The 25,854-nt window shown below is 37.6% G+C and overlaps 1 protein-coding gene across 2 annotated transcripts in view; it reads right to left on the minus strand.

Annotated features, from left to right (window-relative positions):
* CADM2 (cell adhesion molecule 2) overlaps window positions 1-25,854 on the minus strand; it is a 626,180-nt gene that overhangs the window by 125,335 nt on the left and 474,991 nt on the right. For both annotated transcript variants that reach the window (XM_085240870.1, XM_085240864.1), the window contains exon 3: window positions 1,138-1,290. In XM_085240870.1, the coding sequence (XP_085096996.1) occupies window positions 1,138-1,290 (153 nt within the window). The remainder of the gene's footprint in view (window positions 1-1,137; window positions 1,291-25,854) is intronic.

Here is a 25,854-nt window from a genome sequence, read left to right on the forward strand (position 1 = left end):
AACCCCCCTCTCACCCTCCTAAAATTGAAGATACAACTAAATGAACTGTGGAAAATCAAGTTAACTCTGGTTAATAAAAAATGGCTAGATGTTTTTTCTGTCTTTGTAACACCTTTCTGTGTCTTTCTGTCATTTACAAGTTTGAACTGGTCCACTCATCTGTTCTTTAGATCAAGAGATTCCTCTCTACAGAAAAGCAGATTAGCCTTAAGCATATTCTGTTTTGAGAGAGCATTTTTTATCCTCAGTGGCAAATTTCTAAAGATTTTTGCAAAATGGTCTCATGTGGACTAAAACGGAGACATATTTCAGATCATATACACAAAAGCAATTCCCTGTCTAGATTAATGTGCATATTATTGGTGCAGAGAACATCTTACATCAGTCCTATTAAATTCAACTGTTTGCCAGTCTACATATAAAAATAAAAAGAAAGAAAGCTTATAGTTGAGGGATATAAAAAGGAGAAAAGCATTAAAATCAATCTCTATAAACATATCTCTTAGGTACGGATTTTGGTCTCAATGAACTCCAGCCATTTCAGCTGACTGAGCTACAGAGATTTGTTGAATTCTGTAAAGCTTCAAGTAGAAACTTTATTTTCTGGGCACCTCTAGAAATCCATTGCTTTCCTATGTGTATCCATAACCTATGGGGAAAACAGTAAAGCATTTTAGAAGATAAAGCATAAAAGAACCAGCAAACTGAGTGAAAATATGCACTTTATAGACAAAAAGCAGAAACCGGAGAAAGCAGAATGAGCCAAGCAAAGGCAATGCAAAGGAAAAACTATAAAGCTCTAAAGCCAGTTTTGATTTCAGGCTGATTTCTTCCCTTTTGTTTTCTAAAGTACATTGTTAGGAGATGAACGTACAAACTTTCTTCACATTTCTGGTGCTTGGGATGTAGAAGTTATGAAGGACTTCTATTGTGCCATTTGTGTACTTCCTAATTCATTATCCTGTCCCAAATAGTAAGAGGCACATTATTTTTCAGCATAGCTATATTAAAAAATTAGTTACAGGGACTCAAGATATTTACATGGCTCTTCTGTAAAACTTCAGACGAGTTCATTCATATCGTTATTTGCTAACGCTTGCTTCTTTAATGTGAGCACGCTCAGTTATTTATACTTACCAAGAACGGTAAGAAAAGCCTTGGAGGTTTTGACAGGCATAGTAAATAAAGAGCAGGTGTACTGCCCTTCATCTGACAGAGACACATCGCTGACACTGATACTCAGTTCATGCCATGAAGCTCGAACCAGCTCAATTCTGTTGTCCCGTAGAGCTGAAAAAAAAATATATATAAGGTAAAAAAACCCAGCCCATTAACAAAGTTTGGCTTGTTACATAGGAGACTCTATATATTATCCTAGGGAAGTTACACCCAAGAGTACAGGGGTACAAACAGCTGTCTTAACACATAGTTGTTTTCTCTGTGGAAAGAAGCATGAGGGTTTAGCAAGTTTCTGAATACTGAACTTATTTACTTCTAATGTATGTAAACCTAAAAACCTAAGGGACTTAACAGTTACATTTGGTCAAGCTCTGAAAAACCAGTGTTGTGACTGATATCTGCCATCTAATAGCTTTGTGCAGTTCTTAAATAACTCCTCTCCAAAAGCACTTTTTTTTCCCAAGAATTTACATGCTTGGGTGAATCTTGAGAATTCTGATTCATCTAGTAACAAACTACATTTTCAACTAAGAGATCTAGTGCTGTATAGGTTGCCTACAGATTTCTCTCTTGTCTTATTACTACTAAGGTTGAATTAATAAGTGAGTTTTCCTGAAGACTGTTAGAGCATTTCTGGTTATGAATATATTCAAAATTCTACATGCATTTGAAACACATTTTATGGTTTGAGGTAGTTAAATATAGTGATCTTACTTTTCTTTTTTATGGCAGCTAAAAATCTGACCTATCAGAAAATCATTCATAACAAAATTCTGTTTGCATGAAGCCAAGAAAGGAAGAATAAGAGGTAGATCACTTCAATTCAAAATAACACTTTAGCTGACACTTTAAAATCTTACATATTTTAAAGCATTTATTTAGATTAACCCACATTTTCTATTTATGAGCAATCAAAACATCCAACTATTTAATTTCTTTAGAATAATGCTATTTCAAGAATCCACACATATATTTTGTTTTGTTTTGTTTTGTTTCTTCAGTACAGGAACACTACTATCAGAGGTAAGTAAGCACTGTAATTCTCCTATGTGAACAAAGCCTCTGTAACTTGGAAAGCACTGTTAGGTTCAAATCTTTGGATTGACAGGTTTCAGTCTTTGGTGAGTCTATTTTTATAGTAAGCCTCTGAAAGTTCAAGTAAAAGTGGACTACTGTAATTACCAGGAGAGCTTTGCTTTGATTTGTGAGAATCACCAAGATGCTCAGTTCCTAATTCTGTTCTCACTCTACTCTTTCAAAAGTCCCCAAAGGCTATGAATTTGTTTCACCTACCATTTATATCTGTCCAGTGAGAAAAACGAAGCTTTAATGTGGTTTGTTTGCTACTAAATCTGGATGTTTCTGACCCATCACAAGACTCCCTAAGTACTGTCAGCACTGGAAGATTTACACCAAAATAAGCAGCTACGGAGAAGATTCAGCAAAAACATCACTTAAATTGGTTGTCTTCTAAGGCTACTCTTCAGGTTTCTTTAAAATGACTTCAAGACCAATTTATTGGTTATTTCAGGGTAGGTCAGCTAAAGCTTGACTTTCTTCAGGGTCTGATGACTGAAAGGCAACAGCTTAAGTAGACCTGACATACAAGCATGCCATGCATTTTCTCTAAGGCTCATCAAAGAGACTGAGACTGTGTGCAATGGACACATTCTAAACATATCTGAGATATATTCTGTCCCTCCATAGAAAAAAGCAAATAATTATTTAATATGTAATAGTAAATGCATATAATAATGAAAAATAGGTGCAACAGCAAACGAACAAACAAGCAAATAAAAAGTCTCAATACAAAGAGCTATATCAGCTTTTAAATCAGCATGTTAGCAATATTAACAGGGAAACATGTTCAAGAAAGTACATGGAAGCAAGCTCCTACCAGAGAAGAACAGCAGGCAAAGTCGATGACTGTGGCTTTACTAGCCAAACATCCTCACAACAGTAAAGTTCTTGCTGTCTTTGAAGAAATAGGTAAAGACTCAGAATTCATCTATCAGTGTTACAATTCTAGTCAGATGAAAACTGAGCTGTCATAAGGATGGTCGTTTATTTCATATTAGTGATCTTTAAAAATAAAAAATTTTCAAAATGCCCCAGTGCTTCCAAATATTTTGATTCCCACACCCATCATTTGGAAAACAAAATAGAAAATGAAAGAAAACAACAAAACCTCAAAACAAAACAAGTATCTCAGTATGCCATGGCTTCAAAGTTGTGACTTCTGTCTCCCAAGACAAAAACTGTGCAAAAATAATGCAGTATATAATCTTACACTGTACTGCATTCTGACAACTGTAATTGTCTCTGATAGATTCACTGTTGAAATATTTTGCTATAGATGGGGCAATGTGCAGAATCTCATGCACTAAAAAGAATTATAATTAACCCCAGTGTAAGATGATGCCAGAAGGAAACTACTTTATCCTACTGGTATAGAGAAAAAGCAGCAACTGAAATACAAATCAACTGCATGAAGTACACTCCTGCAGGTACCCTCATTTCCTCCCCTCCACAGCTTTTTAACCTTTGTGCAACGTGAAATCATCAGCTCAATCAATTTTCTGGAAAACCAGTAAAAACAACCACTGATGGAAAGCTGAGATCAGAAATACCCTGCTTCAGCCCAGAATGAAATTTATTGAAGGCATGGGGGAAAGAAGAGTTTTCTAATGGAAATAGACTGTAGAGCAAACCAATGAAAAAAACTTTTCCTCTTTCACTTAGACAACACTAGCACTTACATGGAGATTTTTTACATTCTTATTTTCAAACTTTATTATTTATACCTTTATGAGCAGCTATATATTTCTTTATATCTGCTCAAAAAGCCACAGATTTCTCCTGTGAAATTGAAAGCTGTGGTAGATGCCAGAATTGGTTTCTTTCCATTTTCTATCAGGTACTTATCGCTGACAGAGTAAAGACTGACTGGAGAAAAGAAGACAGTAGTCCTGACTCTGGTGCTCTGGGTCAGAAGGAATCTTCTGGGAAAGGGTGACTGCTCACTAGTAGAGCAGGTGAGTGAGCACTGAAGCACTGGAGAAGCCTGCAGCACTGCTAGCCAGCCAGCACAGAATGAGTGGAGCAAGGGTCTCCTGTGAGCAGAGAGTAAATCCTTGCCAAGTCTGGCTGATGGAGCAAAGAATCTTGTGAAGTTTGAGGCCAGTTGGAAGAATCATCTGGAAAGCAGAAGCTTGAAGGAAGAAACACACTCATCAAGGAGCTAGTGGAAATGAAGGAGATTTGTTTACTATTCTCTATTCAAATAATTTCCGCAGATCTGAGCCCTACCTTTTTTATAAGCATTTTAATTGCTCTTCCTTTGAAGTCAGAATTGCCCCGAACTGGGCAATTTCACCAGTTTCAAGATAACTCAAGGTTATCCCATAGAGGAAATACAGTATCAAAAAGTAAAGTATGAAATATTCTCCCTTATTCAGTCAGCTGCTGAAAACAAAAAGTAGAGCCTCATGAATCTGTAATTTGATTCATACTAACACAGATTCATGCTTCCTGAAATGTCCATGCATTGTTCAGTACATATGGCAGTAAATATTCCTAGCTTTTCCAAATAAATTACCAGGAAAAAAATAGGCTTATGTTTAAGCATCTCATACAGCTACCATGCTGTTCTGAAGCAACACAGTTTATACCTCCACTTTTTATGAAGATTATACTAATAGCCACAATTTTATTCCACGGGTAGTTTCAGAGTACTGTTGATTAGACATATGGCAGTAGTGACAAAAGAGCCTAGGTTTGGATAGAAAAGAGTTTTGTCCCTAATGACCCTACATACTCTCTCCTCACTTGACTTGCATCCTCCTTTCCCAACCTCACTGCTATCTCTCTGCCTGCTCTTTCAGAACCTTTCCTGGAAGCTCTTCCTTTTTTATCTATTTCACTCTGTAAGAAGCCCAGCAGACCTTGTAGGCCTTTTCTTGGAGATATCCACCCGTATTCTAGAATTGTCATCTTCTTGACCATTCTTATCTCCACACTTTTGCATGATACAGGGATGCTAGAATAGTAAATAAAAAGAATATGTATTTGATTTCTGTTATGACATGTTTGCTCAAAACAGTAATAAAGAATACCACCGCTGGCATCTCCTTCCTGCTCTCTTATGCTGCAAGAGCTCACAAAAATGCAACAACAAATGTAATTGCCTAAGTTCCAATATGCCCTAAGTCCATTATTCATTTTTCTGTAATTTTCAGGCAAATATGATGTAATTAATTTGAAAGGTATGAAGTAATTATGCATAAAATACTTGTTCATAAGCAGACACACTTCATTTACTTTACCTGTCATTCTCTCATTCTCTGCAAAAGATTTTCTTTCAGAATGTTTTCTGACTCAGAAACAAGCAACCCTGATAATTTACATAGTTTTTATTTTGAGTAAAATATACAGTTGCATATTTCAGCTGCATTAATTAGCAATTGTTAAGGCTGTGACTCCTAGTTCAGTCACAGAAAGCTGTATTTTATTTTTTGGCACAAAGTAATAAAGTGATCATATGAAACAATGCAGTGAAAACTTGTGGTAGGAATTAAACAAAACAGAGAAATACCCACATTTCCCATAGTAAGGAAAAGGACAGTTGGACATGTTACAATTGCTGGAGTGCAGCATTTCTAATCTTATTTCTCTAATGCAACTAAATCTTATTACTGTTTAGAGTCAAATATTTGAAGAATGGGGAAAAAAATAAACAACAAAATCCCTGAATCCTCCAGAGTAATTTGCAGATGTTTTGACAATACTAACTTGACATCTGCTGCCATCCTGGGATTCACTCAACAACATTTTCTTCCTTATGTTAGAGCTGATCTTTCTGTCATGGGAATAATGTAGCTGCTAGTTTGGACCAGAAGGATTCCTCATACTCTACAGGTCACACCAGAAATGTAATACATATGAAACTGAAGTAATTCCTCTGATTTTTAAAATCCAACTTGCTGAATGCAGGAACATCAGCAGTGCTGAAAGAGATTTCAAGGGATATATAATCCATTTAATTTGCTTCTGGATATAATTGAAAAGGCCTTTTGCTTTGTTCCTAATGAAAGCAATATACCAAAATGCAATAGAGAGGATCTACAGCACTTGCCAGTAGCTGTGCATTAAAATCTGTCAGGTCACAGACAACCACCAATACTATCATGAAAACAAAGAAATAAATAAAGGAGGAGAAGGGAAGTAAATGAAAACAAAACCACAACTATAATTGTTAAATGGGGCACTAATCTGAATCAAGTTTTCTCAGTTCTTGAGCTCCTCTCAAACCACTTCCCTTGTATTTCTTTAAAAAGATTAACGTACTCATTAGTCAGTTGCTGTATTAACAGCTTGTCCATTTCTTAACTGGTATGCAGTTATTCTATCGATGCCTATCTAGTCACTACTTGCACGGTATCTGATTTGATATTTAAAATATTCTCAATTATTTGCATGTGGAAAGAAAACACTGTTGCTTCCTCTTTCATTTCCAGTCAGGCAGTCTGATTACTTTCTACAAGGAGAAACAGAAGTAGCACTGGGGATAGTTAGAAATCGCACACTTTCTACTTCCATTTCTTCTTGCAGTGAGGTCATTTTTACTTACCACTGAAAATGAGCACCAAAGTTTTGCTTTTGTGAAACTACCACTTTTACTCTTATTACTAGTTGGTCACAATTCCGACAGAGTCCACAGGTCAGAAAGAAATGTGATTTTCTCTTAATTAGTCTGCAGCTCTGATAGATTTCAGCACCAGGATAGAAACACTGAAATCGCATCTACTTTCACAGATAATGGTGTAGTGCAGAGAAAAGAATATGGTAACACATTGGAAGTTTTTATACAACCTATTAAATTTGTTTATATATGTACTAGTTGGAAACCAATAAAGGTAACATCATTTTTAAGTTAAATAATAAGAAACAAAATCTGAGAGTCACAATAGATGGGTGGATCTTTGGCTAATTGGCTGTGGATCACTATTCTGGTCAATTTGCAGTGTTGATTTTTTCCCCCTCATCATTACAGTGATTAGTAACATGGCTCAGTTCAAAAAGGCATTCCAAGCAGCATCTTTCACATCTACGCTACACATATGCTGTGGATAATTCAACTTCACTGAATTTTCCAACCCATTTGTGTACTCACTGAACAAATTCAGAGTTTCACTGAATTTTGCAGAAGGTGCTTAGTAGGTTTTTAAAATGGAAGAATAACATAATCCTTGGAAATTAGTTTTACTTTCATTTCTTGCATTCATATTTGTCTTTGAACCCTGCTGAAGACCTTGGTAGCCAAAAAGAAGAAAGAATGGGGTCAGTAGAAACATTCTTCTTTTACCATTACCTCATATGGTCATCTTTCAGAATTCAGCTGCTATGACTGCTTCTGCTATGACTGCTTCATGCTCTGTTTTTGCAATCTAATAAGAAATGTCTGGATTATTTTCAGATGAGAAGTGCTCCTGAATTAGTTGACTAGCTTATTTAGAGAACACTGCTCAACAGAACGCTTTTGACATTTTATATTTTTCAGATTTCTTGCACATTGTGTAATGCATATCTCAATAAGTAGAGAAAACCTCCTTCATTATTAGAGCTGCTGACAGTTTCACTAACAGAGGCATCTTATCCACACTTGCTTACTTCCCTGAAAAAGCCAAAGAATTGGCGATGCAGAACTCATCAGTACATTATCCATTATTTACGTTAGTTAGCTGCATTTAGGGAAAAAGCTTATATCCTTATGAGGAAAATCCAAACAGCAATGTAATTTTTTCAGTGAAATAATAACATTTCTCAGCTTCCTGCATAAAACTGAGTTTGCTGAGAATGAAAACAGTTTAAGGTGACTTACAAGGACTTACAATCTTGAGAACATCTGCTACTCTTGGTTTTGCCAACTGTAACCAACTGAAAATAGAAGGCCTGGACAACTATATGCCCTTCATGTATGGAATAAATCCTTGTTTGCCAGATCTTCTGCACTGAGTTACATTTTCTTTCACAGTCATTTTCTATATTCTCTTCAGTTTCTCTTTTTCAGAATATTCAAGTAACATGGCAATATACTGAGAGATCAGAACTTTCCTTCTATGGTGTTTACAATGCCCATTTCTGGTATTAAAGAGACAATGTACTTATGTTCTCCTTGTCTTTCCAGAATCACAAGGATAATACTTACTATCTTATGTGCTCTGAGGATTGCTTCACTTTCAAATACAAAATTTAAGTATCAAATTCTTCCAAAATGTACAGGCTTTGAACTGTGAAGGTTTTATCATATTGGAAAAATGTTCAAGTGTACCTCCAAAAAATAAAACTAAAATTACATTAGTCAGAATGAAATGCTTTCTTACAAGGTCTCCTTATCTGGTTTCTTCTGAAATGGAGAATAACAAAACCTTCTATTATAATAATGGAACTGGACATGCCACAGAACGATACCCGAGAAAATCTTTAAAAATTATACTTCTCAAATATGCAGCTGCAAAAATTAGAACTGCAAAATCATGGGGCAAGGTTAAAGGTGGTCACAGTTAAAATAAATGAGATTCAACAGATATAAATAATTGATGGAAATGATAATCTTATAAACCAAGTTGGAGACCGATAATTTAAAATCAGTAATGCAGGAAAGAGGTTCTAAAGATTACAAAGAAAATTATTTAACTATATGTTCAAATGCAGAACTGCTCTAAGAAAATGAATCCTATTCTGGGTTGTACTGATAATGTCAATTATGATAAAAGTGAAAAATAACGCTACGGTAGTCCAAAACTACTTATATCATATCATGTCATATATTTTAAATTACAGATAGAAACAGGCTCTCAGCAGGGGAGGTAAATTCTGAAGGTCTACCAATGGAATAGTGGATAAGTAATATTACTAAAGTGAAAATAATATAATGGAGAGCTGTAATAATAGTCTACATCTATCCAATAAAACATCAATAGGAGTTGCAAAAATAATTTATTTTTCTATAATTTTAGAGTAATACTGAAAACACAAAACAGTGTATTTCAGACAAATGATGCTATTAAAGTACAAAGAGTAAAAGCTAATATTCTTGCAAACTACAACAAAGATACACAGATATCCAAACTTTTGTGAAAAACATACCAGGTGATTTTTTCCCACGCTACTAAAGTTGATATTAATTATTTTGTCAACAGTAATTAAATGATTGCTGATGAAAAAAAGTGTTAAACTTGGACAGGTACTGAAACCTTCTAGCCAAATAGCACAGAGCTTTACCAAGACAGTCTACATATTTTAAAGAATATCAGTTACAGCATACTCACTTTTTTTCCTTCAAGAGACTGACTTTTTATAGTCACCTTTGGTGACTCTTATGCACTGTCTTCTCTCAGCTTCGGATACAAAATATCTTACAAGACAGGGAACTCAGAAAAACTTGGCTAAATTTTACACACTCAGCCTGAAATCCAATCTCTGAAAATTTGTCCATGTGCAACACGTGATCCATGTGTGTCAGTAGTTGGCCATGTCTTAAGAAAGCTGGAGAACTGAATAACACCTGTATTTCTCTACCCTTGTAGTTGATAAAACAACAGCTTTGCTGATTTGCCATCTAAGTTAATGATTACATTTTTAAAAAAGCTTTTTTTTTTTTTTTTTTCTTTTTTTTTTTTTGGCACCACAAATGAGCATTATCTGTGGTAAAGTCAAATTTATGGTATTGCTTCATATTTATTGAAAAGCCAGTCTTTTAATTTCTAAAGAGTATGGCTGTGTGCAAACATATTTGGCAGAATTTGGAAAGACTTTCTCACTTACTAATGATGGAAATATGAGAACAGCTATAAGATAACCTCGTTATCTTTCTGCACTTCCTGATCATTCATGTAGGTAAATAAATTAACATCATCCTTCCTGAAGCAGATGGCTATATTGGCTAGAAATGCAGTAGAAATAGTTATTCTTCCTAACTATTTTAAGAACTACCTAAACTCCTGCTGCAATCAGTGGAGCAAGATAGTTTCTCCAGAGGCCAATTAAGAACAGGTCACTGCCTTGAAAATATTACAGAGTCTGAGCAAAACAACAAAGAAATCATCAATGACGGATGATTGTATCTGCAATCAATCTAGCAATTGATTTCAGTACTACTGCAGAGTCAAATCCTAATGTCTATGTCAACACTGAAGATTAGTGGTGATACACAGATCTCACTATTGAGGGAACTGAAATACGGAACAAAGTATCAGGAGATATCTGAGATGAGACTGGTGCAATTCCAACAAGGAGTGTCAGAAAGCTCTTTGGTGGTTTTAACAGCTTTTAGATAGAGCTCTTTGAAGTTTGATGATGTCTTTCAACTAGAGAGAATCTGCCTCTGAACCTGACTACACAGATGCTTCCTCTTATGTGGGATTTGTGTACAGATGCAGGTTTGCTAAGAAGATCATTCATGAGAAACAGTGATGGAAACATAATTAAGGGATTGGAACATCTCCATTATATGGATAAACTGAGAGAGATGGAACTGCTGAGCGTGAAAAAAAGGCAAATCATGAGCTTATTCCAAATTAATAAATAATAATAATAAAAAAATATCTGTTAGAACAACTTTCTATATCCCTAATTTTCTGAGTGATGTTCTATAATTGGACATAATTAGAGAACAAGGTTAGACTAAGAGAAATTCACAGTTCCCTTCGAACTTGAAAGATTCTGGGTTTTTTGTGTTTTTTTTTTTGTTTGTTTTTGTTTTTGTTTTTGTTTTTGTTTTTGTTTTTGGTAATGAATCTGCATATCAGAAAATTTAAGAATGTAACAAAACCAGAAACGCTAACAATAAATCTCTTCAGAGCTGATTTGCTTAACTTCTTTTGTTCTTTTGTTTAACTTATCTTTTTTTAACACTAACAATAAATCTCTGTAATTCACAAACATTATTTCTCTTTAGCTTTTCCTAAGTAATTTTTTCTTTCAGGGAGGCTTCTGATTGGCATCCCTCAGAATAAACAATAAATAACAACTTAAAGTTATGTAGCTAGAAAATTCCACTTATCTTCACGCTTGCAAGTGGTAAATAGCAATACTGGTTCCCATGCTGCACTTTTCTTAACTAGTATATCTAGAAGACTCACTAAGAAATCTCCATAACTAACCTGCCTCCAATTCATGACTGTCATATAAAAGAAAGCATTGAATACTAACAAAGAAATTACAAGCTCTTCTAATGTTGACTGCTTTTTGTGTCTACCTTTAATAGACAGAAAATCACCTAAATATTGGAGATGCAATCTTAAAAACAATTTATTTATTTACTATGTGATATTTAATTGTATGTAAAGGATCAAGAATGACTTCCAAATTTGCCTCTTTAGTTGCCTTTAGACATGGCAGAGGAGGTATTTGGCCTTCAGAGAAGTGAATGTAACTAAACTATTTCTTAGGCTTAGCAACAAAGTAATTGCACATTTAGATGATAATATGTTTGCAGCATTAGATGTAATACATAGTGCTGCAGTAACAATTCACAACAGGGGATACATGAATACGTTCAGTATGTAGGCTATAATATCACATTTTTAATAAGACTGTGTCCTTGATTCTTTTTTTATTTTGGGATGCAGATGACAAGAAAACACCAGGCAGCAAGCTGACTGGGCTTATCACCAGAGCTTTAAACTAGATTTGATGGGAGAAACGGGGTGTACTGCTGAATGACAGAAAAGAGCCAGGGAACTACCCCTTTGGGAAGCAGTGGGGGAAGATCTCAGATTCTTCAAGAGGAATTTGGGAGGACTCCTCGAAGAAAGTAACATTGCCAACAGACCAGCAGAAATGCACCAGTGCACATAGCTTGGGCAATAAGAAGAGATCAAAACCATGGTGCAATTGGAAAACAATGACCTAATTTCTGTTATGGAAACATGGGGAACAAATTGCACAGCTGGAATACCATGACTGAGAACTGTGATCTTTTCAGCAGGGATGGGTAGGGCAAGAGGGGTGGGGCAGGTGCCCTCTATGTTAAGAAGCAGATAGATTGGGAAGAGTTGCCTCTGAGAAACAGCCATCACTAGGTTGAGACCTTGTGTTTAAAAACTAAAGAACAGATCAATAAGGGACATTTGGTTGTGTCACAGATTGAAAATCCCCCCATCTGAAAGAGCAGAGCAAGTCAGAGACCATGTCATGAGGCTGATCGTGTACAAGTCCGTGGGGCCACATAACAAACACCCCAGGGTCCTGAAGAAACTGTCTGATGTGATTGCCATGCCACTCTCCATCATATTTGAATAGTCATGGTTGCCAGGCAAAGTCCCTGGTGACTGGGAAAAGCGAAACATCACTCTTCCATTTTCAAGAAAGGGACAAAGAAAGATCTGGGGAACAATAGACCAGAGAGCAGTGGTAAGGCACTGGCACAGGCTGCCCAGAGAAGCTGTAGGCGCCACATCCCTGGAGGTGCTCGAGGCTGGGTTGGATGGGGCCTTGGGCAGCCTGTCTGGTGGAGGGTAGCTCTACCTATAGAAGGGTCTAGAAGAAGATGCTCTTTAAGGTCTCTTCCAACCTCAGCCATTTTATGATTCTGTGATTCTCTCTCATCTCTCTTAACTACAGTGCTGATTTGCTTAACTTCTTTTTATCTAGCATTCAAGTATTTTGTCATGGTATCCAACTCAATTTTAAGGAGTATTTGTCCCTACACCTCAATTTCTCTTCCCATCTTTTTCAACTCCTGGAAGACTCAATAGTTCTGAAAATTTTCCAGCAGTTAAATCCACTTCCTCTGGTACAAGATAATAGCACAATCATTTTCAATAAAAATAGGTTTTTTTTCTTCCGTTTTTCATTTTTGCTTGCAAATCATGTTGGCCAAGTTTGATGCATTTGTAAGATCCTACCCTTCGGTAATCAGTCTGATGTTTCATTCTTCAACAAAAACCTTGCAAAACAAATTCTATATTTTCTTTTCCCAGTATCATCATATAGTGTACTCTGCAAATTGAAAGTATTGAAAGTACTGAAAGTATTTTTCCTGACTCATTAATCCTATCCTTTCCTTGTTCTTTATTCCTTCTACTCTTCACCTTCTTTATTTTCCTTTGAAATCTTTCCTGACTACATACTTAAGTGGGTGTTGCCTGTCTTTGTAATAAGCTTTCACTCCATTTGTTTCTCCATTTATTCTCTTCCTCCTTTCACCAATGATTTTTCATTCATGGAAACACCTACTGGCATCCCTCTTAGAAACACTTTTCACATTTTCTACAGAAAAAAGTTTTGTTTCCTTTGTGTAATACATAACATCCCTATGAGCTTGAGGCCACTGAAAGAAAATAGAAAATAAGAATGGGCTAAATGAATTGAGTATTAAAGGACTCAGGACTACTGATTTGTAACTCTTTAAAAAGAAAGAGTATGCAAAAGTAATTTATTTATTTGTTGGTACATTAGAGAAGTAAGCTTGATTGTTGGACTAGATGATCTTAAAGGTCTTTTCCAATCTTAAAGTTTCTGTAATTCTATGAAAAGTAATTTATATGTTTACATTTCCTAATATAAACTTTAAAGCACATTTAATTTCTCTTTAACAGAAATGTAAAAACGAACAACTGCAAATTTAAATTACTTTACACTTACTAGCACTGTGGGCTTTTTTAGGAAGAGTATCACCAACAGGTGGAGAGTTGACGTTTCCTCCCTACTCTGCACTGGTACTAAAGTACTATGTCCAGTTCTGTCTAGAGAAGTTGTAGAGTATGCATTCTTTGAGGTATTCAAAACCCGACAGGACATGGTCTGAAGCAATCTGTTATGGCTGTCCCTGCTTTAGCAGGGTGATACCTGGTAATAAATTCAGAGCAATTAATTCAAACTCATTAGCAAACTAATATTCTGTGCAGGAAAGGTCATTTTTCCTAGATAAGCAGCAGATCTGGAGCCTAAAAGTGTAGTCTCAACAACCCACAAGCCTTGAGGAGGTGTACTGTACCCTGTTAGGTTTGATAATATAGGCACCAAAGCAAGGACAACATACTGATTAGAAACTTAGTCAACATCCATGTTTTTGGAAATAAGTTCTTGACCAAATATGGGACCTGGCCTACATAACATATGACCTTTCTCCTAGATAACACCTCCCAGTGGAACCTCACGACTACCAAAGACCAATCTGGCAAGAATCCTACATTAACACAGCATGTATTATTAGATTTTAATATGCAAAGGAATTCTAGGAACAAGCAGGCACTTCATGGAAATTGTATGAATATTCTCACATTAAAATGTATGAAATCTGTATGCTTTAGGTCCTGGGTGTGCATTCTAGGAGGAGTGATCTCCTGTATGCTCAGTGCTGCAATAAAGTAATGTCAGCTTTCAAGTATGTCATTCACGCTAGTGAGTTTGATTCCCAGATTTTGGTGACAAGGGGAGCTGGACTAGATGATCTCCAGAGATTCCTTCCAACCTCAGAAATTTGGTGAATCTCTAATTAATACTGATTTTACCTATATTGTAATATCGCATGAAAAAAAATCCTCCAAGCATTCCTCTTCTCTTTGGATTTGATAATTTCTTATTATTAGCAACTAATGTCCAGAACAGTGATGTGCTGAACTGTATCACATACAACTGTTTTATGTCTATTAGTCCATAGAGATAATTTTGGTATTGTTAAAATCTTGACAGATTAATGTGATCCCCTTTAGAAATGAGCACTGATCTGAGTAAGCCCTCTCATGAACACGCATTTTCCAAAGAATTTTAAAACCTCTAATTGGTTACATCATTGTAAATGTTTCTATTTCGAACAAGAAAAAGGGAGGAGCTGGAGAGAAAGGAGTCTTCCAGTTGTTCTTATTCTTGTACACAAGCAGTTGCACGCTCCTGAGTCACGTTCAGTGTGGTTGTGATCTGTTCTCAGCTGTTTTGCCAATAGGATACCACAATCTTGAGCCACCCCACTCTCAACCCCTCTCCATGTTCCCCTCCCAACCCCCCCCCCCCAAAAAAAAAAAAAAAAAAAAGCCAAAAGCCTTTTCCATAAACTCTGAATTAGAGTATAATGGCCAGAAATCAGTGACAGATTTTTTGGGAATCACTGGCAACTTAGTTCTTCAGAGTTATGGAACAGCTCAACAAATTACTGCTGTACCTAGGATTAATTTCCTCACTGAGAAAGGATGTACTATCAAACAGAAATTTAAAATGTTTTCTCCTCTGACCAACATCCCTATGGTGTTATCAGGATTGAGCTGGAGGCATTAAATTCTATTTAAGAAAACCTCATGTGGATAATCATTAGTTTTATTGTATAGTTATTAAAGGCATTCTCAAGGAGTATCTGCATATGCTAACTTACTCAGTATGCTTTTGAGCTCTCTATACTTGACATACAAGAACCATACTGGATTACTTCATTTACAAGTCCACTCTGAGTGCAGAAAATATTAAATCATACAGTACTTATAAAACCTTCACTTAAAAATATGAATTTTGAAATAATACTAATTCGCAGAAAAAATGATTAGAGCCAGTATTCACTGCAGATTTATTTTCTTAAGCTGAATCCTGGAAAGGATCACCTGAAAGTGACAGGTTAAAAAAAAAAAAAAAGAGAGGGAAACAAAAGAAATCCCCTACCACTTCCATTATCAAAATTAATTAATTAATTGTAAGAATCATCAACATAGCACTCGCACAGAGAAGTACAACCCTTTCAATAGAAGTATACTGACAGATTTCTCTTTACAGTCAGGCAGAGGAAGGTAATCTGAGACATATGATTGAATAACTCAAAGGTACGGTAAAGTTCTGTAAGAAATCATAGGGAAACTCCTACTGTAAAATCTAGATCATGAGCTTTACACCAATAATTAGTAGAGTCTGCAACCAGGTTGAGCTCCAGGGAAAGAAGAGAAAATGAAATCCTCATAAGCAAATCTGTCTTTCTAAATCTACCAGCAGACACAAAACATTAAGTGGATTAAAGCCAAGAAGAGGCGAAAAAAAAACAACAGCCTTTGTCTCCTGACTAGCACTTTGGAGGATGAAGTTCCTTGGAGACTGCTTATATTCAGAGAAAGTAGAAGGGGGTGTGAAGACTGTGTACCTTACTGTGGCTGTCTAGATCCTAGACAGACAGCTACAAATGAGCCTAGATGAAACATTACTGACTGAGACAGACAAAGGAGGACAGAAATGATGATTACACTACTCTGCAGTGTGAATTGCTATAGCCAAAGTGATGTCCTAAATTATTCTATGAATGTAGTCACTGATCATCCATTTTAAAATTAAAGATATATTGTTCCTTGTGAAAATGAAATCAAGGACTCTACTCCGAGCTCTCCCATTATGGAACAAATCAGATAACGTAAATCAAGTGTCATCTTGTACAGTGATCTCTGCAGGAATAAATTTGGCAGCTGAGTCAGACATGTCAAAAAACACCAAAACCACACCAGGAAGCTCACTGTCACTCTGAACTGTTATTTTGTCTTTGATATTTCTGTCAATTTATTAAGGAACAATACCTAACTGTTTTTGTGGGCAAACTTACCACATAAATCTATAGCAAACATCAGAAACATGAATCCTTATGCCTAAGGAAAACCTCTGGGCTCAGCTGAAATCCTTCAATTACGCAATGACAGATACCTAGAAGAGTTGTTTTAAGTCTTTCAGGACCTACAAATACCTAAGGGCAACTGCCTGAATTCCACTGTGTCATTTAACTGCCTGGATGCCAAAACTATGTGTCTACATCAGGGCAATTCACAAAAAAGGTGGTCCTCTTATCTATCTCACCAACCCACTAGGCGTTGCTTCTTTCACAAGAGTTGCAGGCAAATTGTGGTACCCCAAAACCTGCATATGCACTGTCATCTCAAAACTCTGGTTAGAGAGCCCTGCTTAGAAGCAGGAGACTCCATAATTTCCAATTCATTCAACTACCTATATAACCTAGCCACTGGTTGTTTGGTCATATGCCGTAAAAATCCTCCTTTGAACGCATCCTACTTTGTATGAATATATCTTATACGCATATAAATATAAACATATATTAATCAAAGAAAATACTTGAACAATATTATTTCCTACCTAGTAGATCATTAAGTAAATATCTTTTTTTTCTTCTGCTATGTTCTGTGAATATTTGAAGTGAAATGGCTTCACTAAGTAAACGCATCAGCAAAGCCCATTAAGAAATCACAGTGGCCAGATGATTAGGGAGTTCTCTGAGAAGTCAGACCAAACCAGACATGAACAAAGGTTCATACTAGAGACTGAGGTAGTTAAAACTTGTCTCTCCCTGACCTCTTCCATTAAGTGGTGACTGCTCAAACTACCTGGTTACTGGCTATACCAAGTAGCCCTCTCTCCTATTCTTCCATTTCTGTCTGTTTTGCTGTGAGGAAGACCCGACTTTGTTCAAATGGCATCTCTTGGAGAGAAGTGGAGAAACACAAGAAAGAATAAATGCCACTTTTCTTCCAGGCTCTACTACTTCTCATCAAGATTTCTTAATGGTTAGCTTACATATCTTTCTCTTCAGCTTGCTATCTTTGGAAGACCTAACTCAAAATTGTCTTGCTCTTTCCAGACATTTCTAAACCAGCTTGAAAGTGTAATTTGAGGCAGACATTTCCAATATGTAATCATGTCTTTTTGTGGAGCCAATTTTATCGCTTCCCTTGTGGGGAAAACCTGCAGTTTCTATTAAACAATAATATGCTATTACAAAAAAGCCAAGTTTTGACGCTTCAACTTCCCATCACACCTATTGGACTCTTTTCAGAAACCAAACACTAAGTAGAATTTGTCATATAATAAATAATACAATCAAAGCTACATACCGGGCACAAGCTATCAATGCATAGTGTCAAAATCTATACAGCTTTAGAAGAGAGAAGTACATAATAAACCTACTTAAATGAAATGTTTTTAAAATCTTTCAAAGTTCTCATTACTTGCAACACTGATGCATAGGATGTTGCAATGTAAGAAGTATGAGAAGTTCTACATAGCCCAGAACTGGTCAAGTGAAGAAGACACTTCAGCATATTTTGCTGTATAGGCAAAAAGGATCACATTTCCATGGTTGAAGTTAAAGGCATCTCTCAGTCTGAAAAATAGATTCTGGTAACATCAACAATATACAACCAATACTGAGTATGTGTATCAACTCAGAAGAAAAAATGAGGAAAACAATCATTAAGACAAACAGCAGACTAAACTAAACCTGACAGGCTTGAGTGATGACATAATACCCTCTTACTCTTGATGGTGACACAAAAATGCCAAAGGACACAAAGCTGTCAGTCCTGTTGTTTATCTTCTATCTTAGACTAATAAAAGGAGGTTGGTGATTGACAGAACAGACATGGGCACGATCCTAGGCATACAGTTTGCACTCTGTTTGAAACACGTAGTGATGGTTTTTGCTTATTTGTTATTGACTTTTTTCTGTATTACCTTTGTGGTCTTTCTCAAACTTTAGAAACAACTTTTTTAAAGCTAACATTTCTGTTTTAAATTCACAATCAGTAATTTTAATTGCTGATATTGCAATGCCCTAGTAATTTATTAAAAGAATCAGCTTCTGGACAAGTGTCAAACTTAGTTAAAAACAAAACTAAGTTTTCATATCCCCTTAGGTACCATCATGGTGAATAATGGAATATTATCAAACTTTTTATTTTTGGCTCTCTCAGAAAACAAAGTCTGACTGCATCTTGCTATATCAGTTCCTATCTACTAAAAATGGAAAATGACAGAGGTATCCATAGACCATCATAGACTGAGCAGCATCCTTTAATTCTAGTATATTAATCTTACAAGGCAGTCAGAACTCCAAAGGAAGAGAACAATGAACAGTTTATATGGTGAAGCATTGTCGAAAACAAGCATCTTATTCAGTTATTGTCCAAGTTACTCTACAGGAAATAGCTGAAAGAAAAGGCTGTGAAATGAACCAAATATCTTTGAGAATTCTGTCAAGTAATTCAATGGGTAAGCCTGTGTTATTAAAACCAGGAGACAATGTTCTCAAAAACTTTCCCTAAAGAAATGTATGTGTGCAAGGTGATCGAGTAAAATCTCAAATAATTCTGCATTATTACTGAAGAACCTCATACATTAGAAGAGACTAATCTATAGAGCCAGACTGTGTTGTAGTTCATTCCTTTCTCTGGAGCAGTTGCACAGCCTTGTGCTAGCAAGGTATATCTTTGAGACTTCCAAGAGATAGCTTCTCTTCTAATATACATGATAATCAGAGCATTCAGTCCCTGATTCACTCTTCCTCTCACACAGAAAGTACAACTGATGGGCACAGTACTGAGGAGCAGTATGTGCACTTCCTACTGAGAATGGTCTGCTTCCCTGCAAAGTACTGAATATACTGTTGAGAAATACATGACCTTCTTCTGCTTTGGAATCTGATTTGTTGCTTGACCTTGTCTGCAGGCACTTCAGTTCCTTGAGCCCAAGATTTCTAACCCTACACAGTGGCAATGACTTTTCCTTCAGTCTAACACTTGCTGTAAAGCATTGTTATGGTAAAGGCAAAGTACCCAAGAAAGATCAGAATGGATTGGAAAATATTCCCTTATGAATATAGACACAGAAATACAAATAAGTTGAGTTTTAACAGCTCAATTAATCTCTCAGTTGCAGTGCCTTGGGGCAGTGGTAACAGGGACGAGAAGAAAGTGTTTGGCTAGAACAGCTGAAGTGAGCAGACTTTCACTGCTCTGTTACTTCCATCACTGCATGTATTCACTACCACGGAGCTTAAGATGGAAGTCTCTGTTCTGAACTCCTCACTGACTGCAAGCAGTGCAGTGCCCCTTCCCTCTCACAGGGATTTGGACAGATGAGAAATATATTTATCAAGTTTCATCAAAACAATTTGCTTTATGGTTGAGCTTTGACAGTAACACTGGCCATTGCAGCACAACAATTAATGACGTGAGAGATAATCAGAAAACTCTCCTCTCATTCCTGTCACAAAACTGCAGTATAATGAAGGTATGTACATTATAGAAAGATGTTCTGGTGTGCACCACTGTGTTACTGGCATGATACTCCAGCTGTTAAAGTCATTTCTCTTTGACATCATGTCCTAGTACCTGAATCCCTCCAAAGCTCAGAAATGCCCACTCTATCATGTCTTACTACTCAACCACTGTAGAAAAGCTGTCAATCAGTGAACTCAGCAGCAACACAGTGCAGAAGAAATAGTCTAGGAGGTTTCTGGAGTATATGGAGGATAACTTCCTGATTCAGCTGGTGAGAGAGCCTATGAGACGAGCTGCCCCGCTAGACCTGCTGTTCACAAACAGAGAAGATCTTGTGGGAGATGTGGAGGCTGGGGGCTGTCTTGGACAGAGTGACCATTAAATGATAGAGTTCTTGATTCTTGGTGGAGCCAGGAGGGGGAGCAGCAAAACTGCTACCTTGGATTTCTGGAGGGCTGATTTTGAATTGTTCAGAAGACTAGTAGGGATAGCCCTCTGGGATTCAGTTTTAGAGAGTAAAGGGGTCCAAGATGGCTGGTCGCTCTTCAAGAAGGAAGTCTTAAAGGCGCAGGAGCTGGCTGACCCCCTGAGCCGCAAAATGAGACGGCATGGAAGAAGACCGGCGTGGAATAGGGAGCTATTTTTTGAATAGGGAGGCTCCAGGAGAAAAAGAGGTCCTATCTCCTGTGGCAAAGGGATGGACAACTCAGAAAGAATACAAAGGTGTTAAGATATGCAGAGAGAAAATCAGAAAGGCAAAAGCCCAGCCTGAACTCAAGCAGGCTGTTGGGGTAAAAAGGAACAAGAAATCTTTTACAAATATACCAACAGTAAGAGGAGGACCAAGGAGAAACTCCATTCTTTACTGGATGAGGCTGAGAATATGACCACTGAGGATAAGGAAAAGGCAGAGGTTCTGAATGCCTTCTTTATGTCTGTCTTTAAAAGTCAGACCAGTCATCCTCAGGGTACTCCACTCTCTGACCTGATAGTCTTGGCTGGGGAGCAGACAAAACCCTCCATGATTCAGGAGGACATAGTCAGAGACCTACTACTCCAACTGGACTGCTGTCCATGGGGCCGGATGAGATTCACCTGAAAGTGCTGAGGGAACTGGTGGAGGTGACAGCCAAGCCACTCGCCATTATCTATCAGCGCTCCTTGTTGACTGGTCAGGTCCCAGAAGACTTCAGGCTTGCCAATGTGACTCCCATTTACAAGAAGGGTTGCAATGAGGATCTGGGGAACTACAGGACTGTTAGCCTGATCTCGGTGCCAGGGAAGGTTATGGAGCAGATTGTCTTGAGGGAGATCACACAGCATGTGCAGGGCAACTGGGGGATCAGGCCTAGCCAGCATGGGTTCACAAAGGGCAGGTCCTGCTTGACCAACCTCATCTCCTTCTATGATCTAGTGACCCGTCTGGTCGATGAGGGAAAGGCTGTTGATGTAGTCTATCTAGACTTCAGCAAAGCCTTTGACACTGTCTCCCAAAGTACTCTCCTGCAGAAGTTGGCAGTCCGTGGCTTGGACAGGTACACTCTTGGCTGGGTAAGGAACTGGCTGAAGGGTTGGGCCCAGAAAGTGGTGGTGAACTGAGCTGAATCCAGCTGGTGACCTGTCACAAGTGGTGTTTCCAGGGGTCGGTGCTGGGGCCTGTCCTCTTCAATATCATTATTGATAACCTGGATGAGGACACTGAGTGCATCTTCAGTAAGTTTGCAGATGACATCAGATTGGCTGGAAGTGTCGATCTGCCTGGGGATACCGAAGCCCTACAGAGGGATCTGGAAAAGCTGGATAGCTGGGCTGAAGCCAATGGGATGAGGTTCAGCTAGGCTGAATGCCGGGTCCTGCACACTGGCCACAACAACCTCTGGCAACACTACAGGCTTGGGGCAGAGTGGCTGGAAGACTGTGTAAAGGAAATGGACCTGGGGGTATTGATTGATGCTCGGCTGAACATGAGCCAACAGCATGCCTGGGTGGCCAAGAAGGCCAATGGCATCCTGGCTTGCATCAGAATCAGCATTGCCAGTAGGAACAGGGAAGTGATTGTCCCCCTGTACTCAGCTCTGGTGAGGCCGCACCTTGAGTACTGTGTCCAGTTTTGGGCCCCTCACTGTAAGAAAGACATTGAGGCCCCAGAGACTGTTCAAAGAAGGCAACAAAGCTGATGAGGGATCTGGAGCACAGGCCTTATGAGGAGCAGCTGAAGGAGCTGAGATTGTTCAGTTTGGAGAAGAGGAGGCTCAGGGGAGACCTTATTGCTCTCTATAACTACCTGAAGGGAGGTTATAGTGAGCTGGGGATCAGCCTCTTCTCTTGTGTAACTGATGATAGGACTGGAGGGAATGGCTGCAAGCTGCACCGTGGGAGATTCAGGCTGGACTTCGGAAATACTACTTCTCTGAAAGAGTGGTCAGGCAGTGGAATGGGCTGCCCAAGGAGGTGGTGGAGTCACTGACTCTGGAGGTGTGCAAGGAACATTTGGACGTTGTGTCGAGGGACATGGTTTAGTGAGAGCTATTGGTGATTGATGGCTGGTTGGACTGGGTGATCCTGTGGGTCTTTTCCAACCTTGGAGATTCTATGATTCTAAGTATCTCTTCCTTTCCTGTGCCCTCCATTTCACTCAGTGTTTTTTCAGTGACGACAGAGTATTATATTCTGATTCAGGTAGAAGAATCTGCCAGTGTTTCAGCCATCGTGCCTTCCCCAGGGCAGGATATGAGTAAAATTTGTGAATGAAATACATGAGTGAAATAAAAGTGGGTGGGTTGTTTTTTTTTTTTTTCCTGAAGTTTTTATTAGTTGAACAGCTGCTCCCTGCTGCAGCACTGCTGTTGGCCTTCTTAAAGAGATCAGTACCTTTTACCAGTACATCCCTAGAAATTTTATGTAGAATTCATTGCATGTTCATATGAAAGTGTACCCTTATTTTGTTTTAATATTTTGTTCAGAAAATATGGACTTCTTGCTATTGTTAATGGTGTTAATCCTCTGACAGCATTGTAATATTTCAGCCTGATATATTTTAAGCAGCAATATGACATATTTACTGTCACTTCAGTACATAGACAAAATATCACGTCATTATTCTTCTATCCATGACGGACTACACACTGAAAATCAGCAACAATAAATATGAAGATATTTAAACAAATTTATGATTTCAAAGGCAGCCTAAAAATACTGTATGGCGGCCCTAAGTACTGTGTTTTTAACATGCCGATGTCAGCCTCCTGTCAAAGCAGCTCTATTCTGATCATGAAAAAAATGATCTTGACTGAACTCAGTCAGAACTCCTCAGATGTAATTCCAGCTTTAAAATGTCCATAGCTGAAAACAGATTCTCAGATGACATGGAATCAGTATAATTTCTACATTAAAACTGTAAGTTCTTTGCCAAAGTAATACCCTTACAACTTTATGATAGTAAATATAAATTATACTCAGTCACAAGCAATGTCATGAAAAAAAAACACACTGGTTCTGAGAAGGAAATAGTTCTTAATTGGACTAAAAGACTTAGAGAAAAAAAAAAGAAATAAGAGGTCTAGTAGGGAGGAATCAGCAATGCATACTTCATAATGGAAACAAAGTTGTTTTGTTTGTTTGTTTGTTTTTTCCTGGTAAAGTTTTCACCTTCTACTCCTATTTCAGAAATGCAAATGATGGTTACCAGAAGAACAGAGATACTGAATGTATCTGTTCATGAACAGGTAACAGAATCATTAATAACATCCTACAATTTAAATCAAATAAGTTAACAATACCAAACTCTAATTGGAAACAATAAAAGCACTGCAACCATTTTCACTCATTTTTTTATCATCTATATCTTATTTTTTAACAGGTCAAAATAGAAAGACAGAAGACAAAATAAAATTAAGCATACCTTATAGAATAGCAAAGCTATGTTTTTTCTAATAATAGCTTGTTGCAGTTTCCAAACACTCCAGACTGTGGTACACCAGGGCATATCTAGACACCCATATTCTATTTTTCAGTAGTCTGTGCTACAGATAAGCATAGTGCTGTCAAAACTGACCAACCCTGCCATACTTGGTGAAACAACCATCCCCTGCTTCCCACCCATAGCAGTAACACCTCATATACTCACAGTCCCAGAGAACAGTTTGTTTGAACAGTTTGGACAGGCTTGGCATATGAAATCTCCAAAATAACGGGAAGGTATTATTGACTTTGAAGGAACATCACCTGAGAAGCAATTTATCACCATAGAGACATTGTTGTCTATCCAAAACAGGAACTAACTCCTCGACCATCTCTCTGGATGCCCCATCCCTGGTGACAACCATGGTCAGACTGAATGGGGCTCAGAATACCTGATGGAGCTGTAGTTGTCCCATTCATTGCAGGGGATTTGGACTGGATGGCCTTTAATTGTCTCTTCCAACTCAAATGATTCTGTGATTCTAAGATCCCCTATGGAAACAGAAGGCAGATACCCTTTGCAAGTGTAGGCTCTCACTGAACACAAGCTGAGTGCCTCTGTGGGAGGCTGAACTAAAAAGAAAGCTAGGATTTCTTCTGTATTCAGAAGTTAAACAGAAACAGAATATAAAACACAAAGAAAATGCAAATATAATTCTTGGTAGTCAGTACTTGAACTGATGACCTTACCCTCAAAGCAAAGCACCACAAAGTGTGCATTATATTAAAGAATAGCGTAATAGTTATCCTACAGGTGATTCTGCAGTGGACAAGTTGGTACCATAAGAGGAACATCAGACCTAGCATGCATTTAAAGGCACAGTGCACGGGTAACTGAAACATGTACAGCTGCATTAGCTGGGCTCAGCAGCAGGAATGTTAGAAAGGTGATGCAGCTATACCACTCTGGGGACCCATGCTGGTATTTCTGCACGGTACTTTGCTTCCTGCATCCCTTGTCAGTATCTCTGCATATTGATTGAAGTATAGATATTCTGCAGGACATCTTGCTAGGTTTTTGTTAGTGTTCAGTGATCTAAAAGTAGCATGTTTACCTAACACAGCCATGCTGAAATTGACTGTGAGAAATTTCCAGTTTTTTTCCTATCTACTGAACTGAATCAGATTTTATAGATTAGAATAGTTTATGTCTGATCCCTCCCTTACCACTCCTCCCTCCCCTCTTTCCCCCCCCCCAAAAAAAAAGGGCAAAAGTGATAATTCATTCTAAGGTATACCTTTCACATTAATGAAATGATCAGTCTGTATTGTTCACCTAATGCAATACTCACTCTATGTTTAGCAGTTAAGCAGTTATCCTGTGCTCATTATTGCTGTGCATCATACTGGGAGTTGTAGTTCCTAAAATAAATTCTCTTTACTGCAGAGAATTAAAAGTGGGTCTTCAATCCTATTTTATCTTTCCATTTATAAAGTTATTTTTTATTTTCATTGCAAGATGATGTTATTGTTAATCGGAATACCAGAGTCAATCCACCATAAAATACTGTTTGGCACAGAGATCATATATAATGTATAAAGTTAATTACTTTTCAAAAGGGAAATAAAATATTTCTGTGAAATAATAGATCTCGTACTGACCTGACATGAGCTGATTACTGCTATGCTGGAGTTCAGACATGGTTGTGCTTTACAAAACTTCTGACAGACATACTCAGGT

This window comes from Meleagris gallopavo, chromosome 1 (assembly GCF_905368555.1).
Source record: "Meleagris gallopavo chromosome 1, MGAL_WU_HG_1.1, whole genome shotgun sequence".
In the NCBI taxonomy this organism is placed as follows: domain Eukaryota; kingdom Metazoa; phylum Chordata; class Aves; order Galliformes; family Phasianidae; genus Meleagris; species Meleagris gallopavo.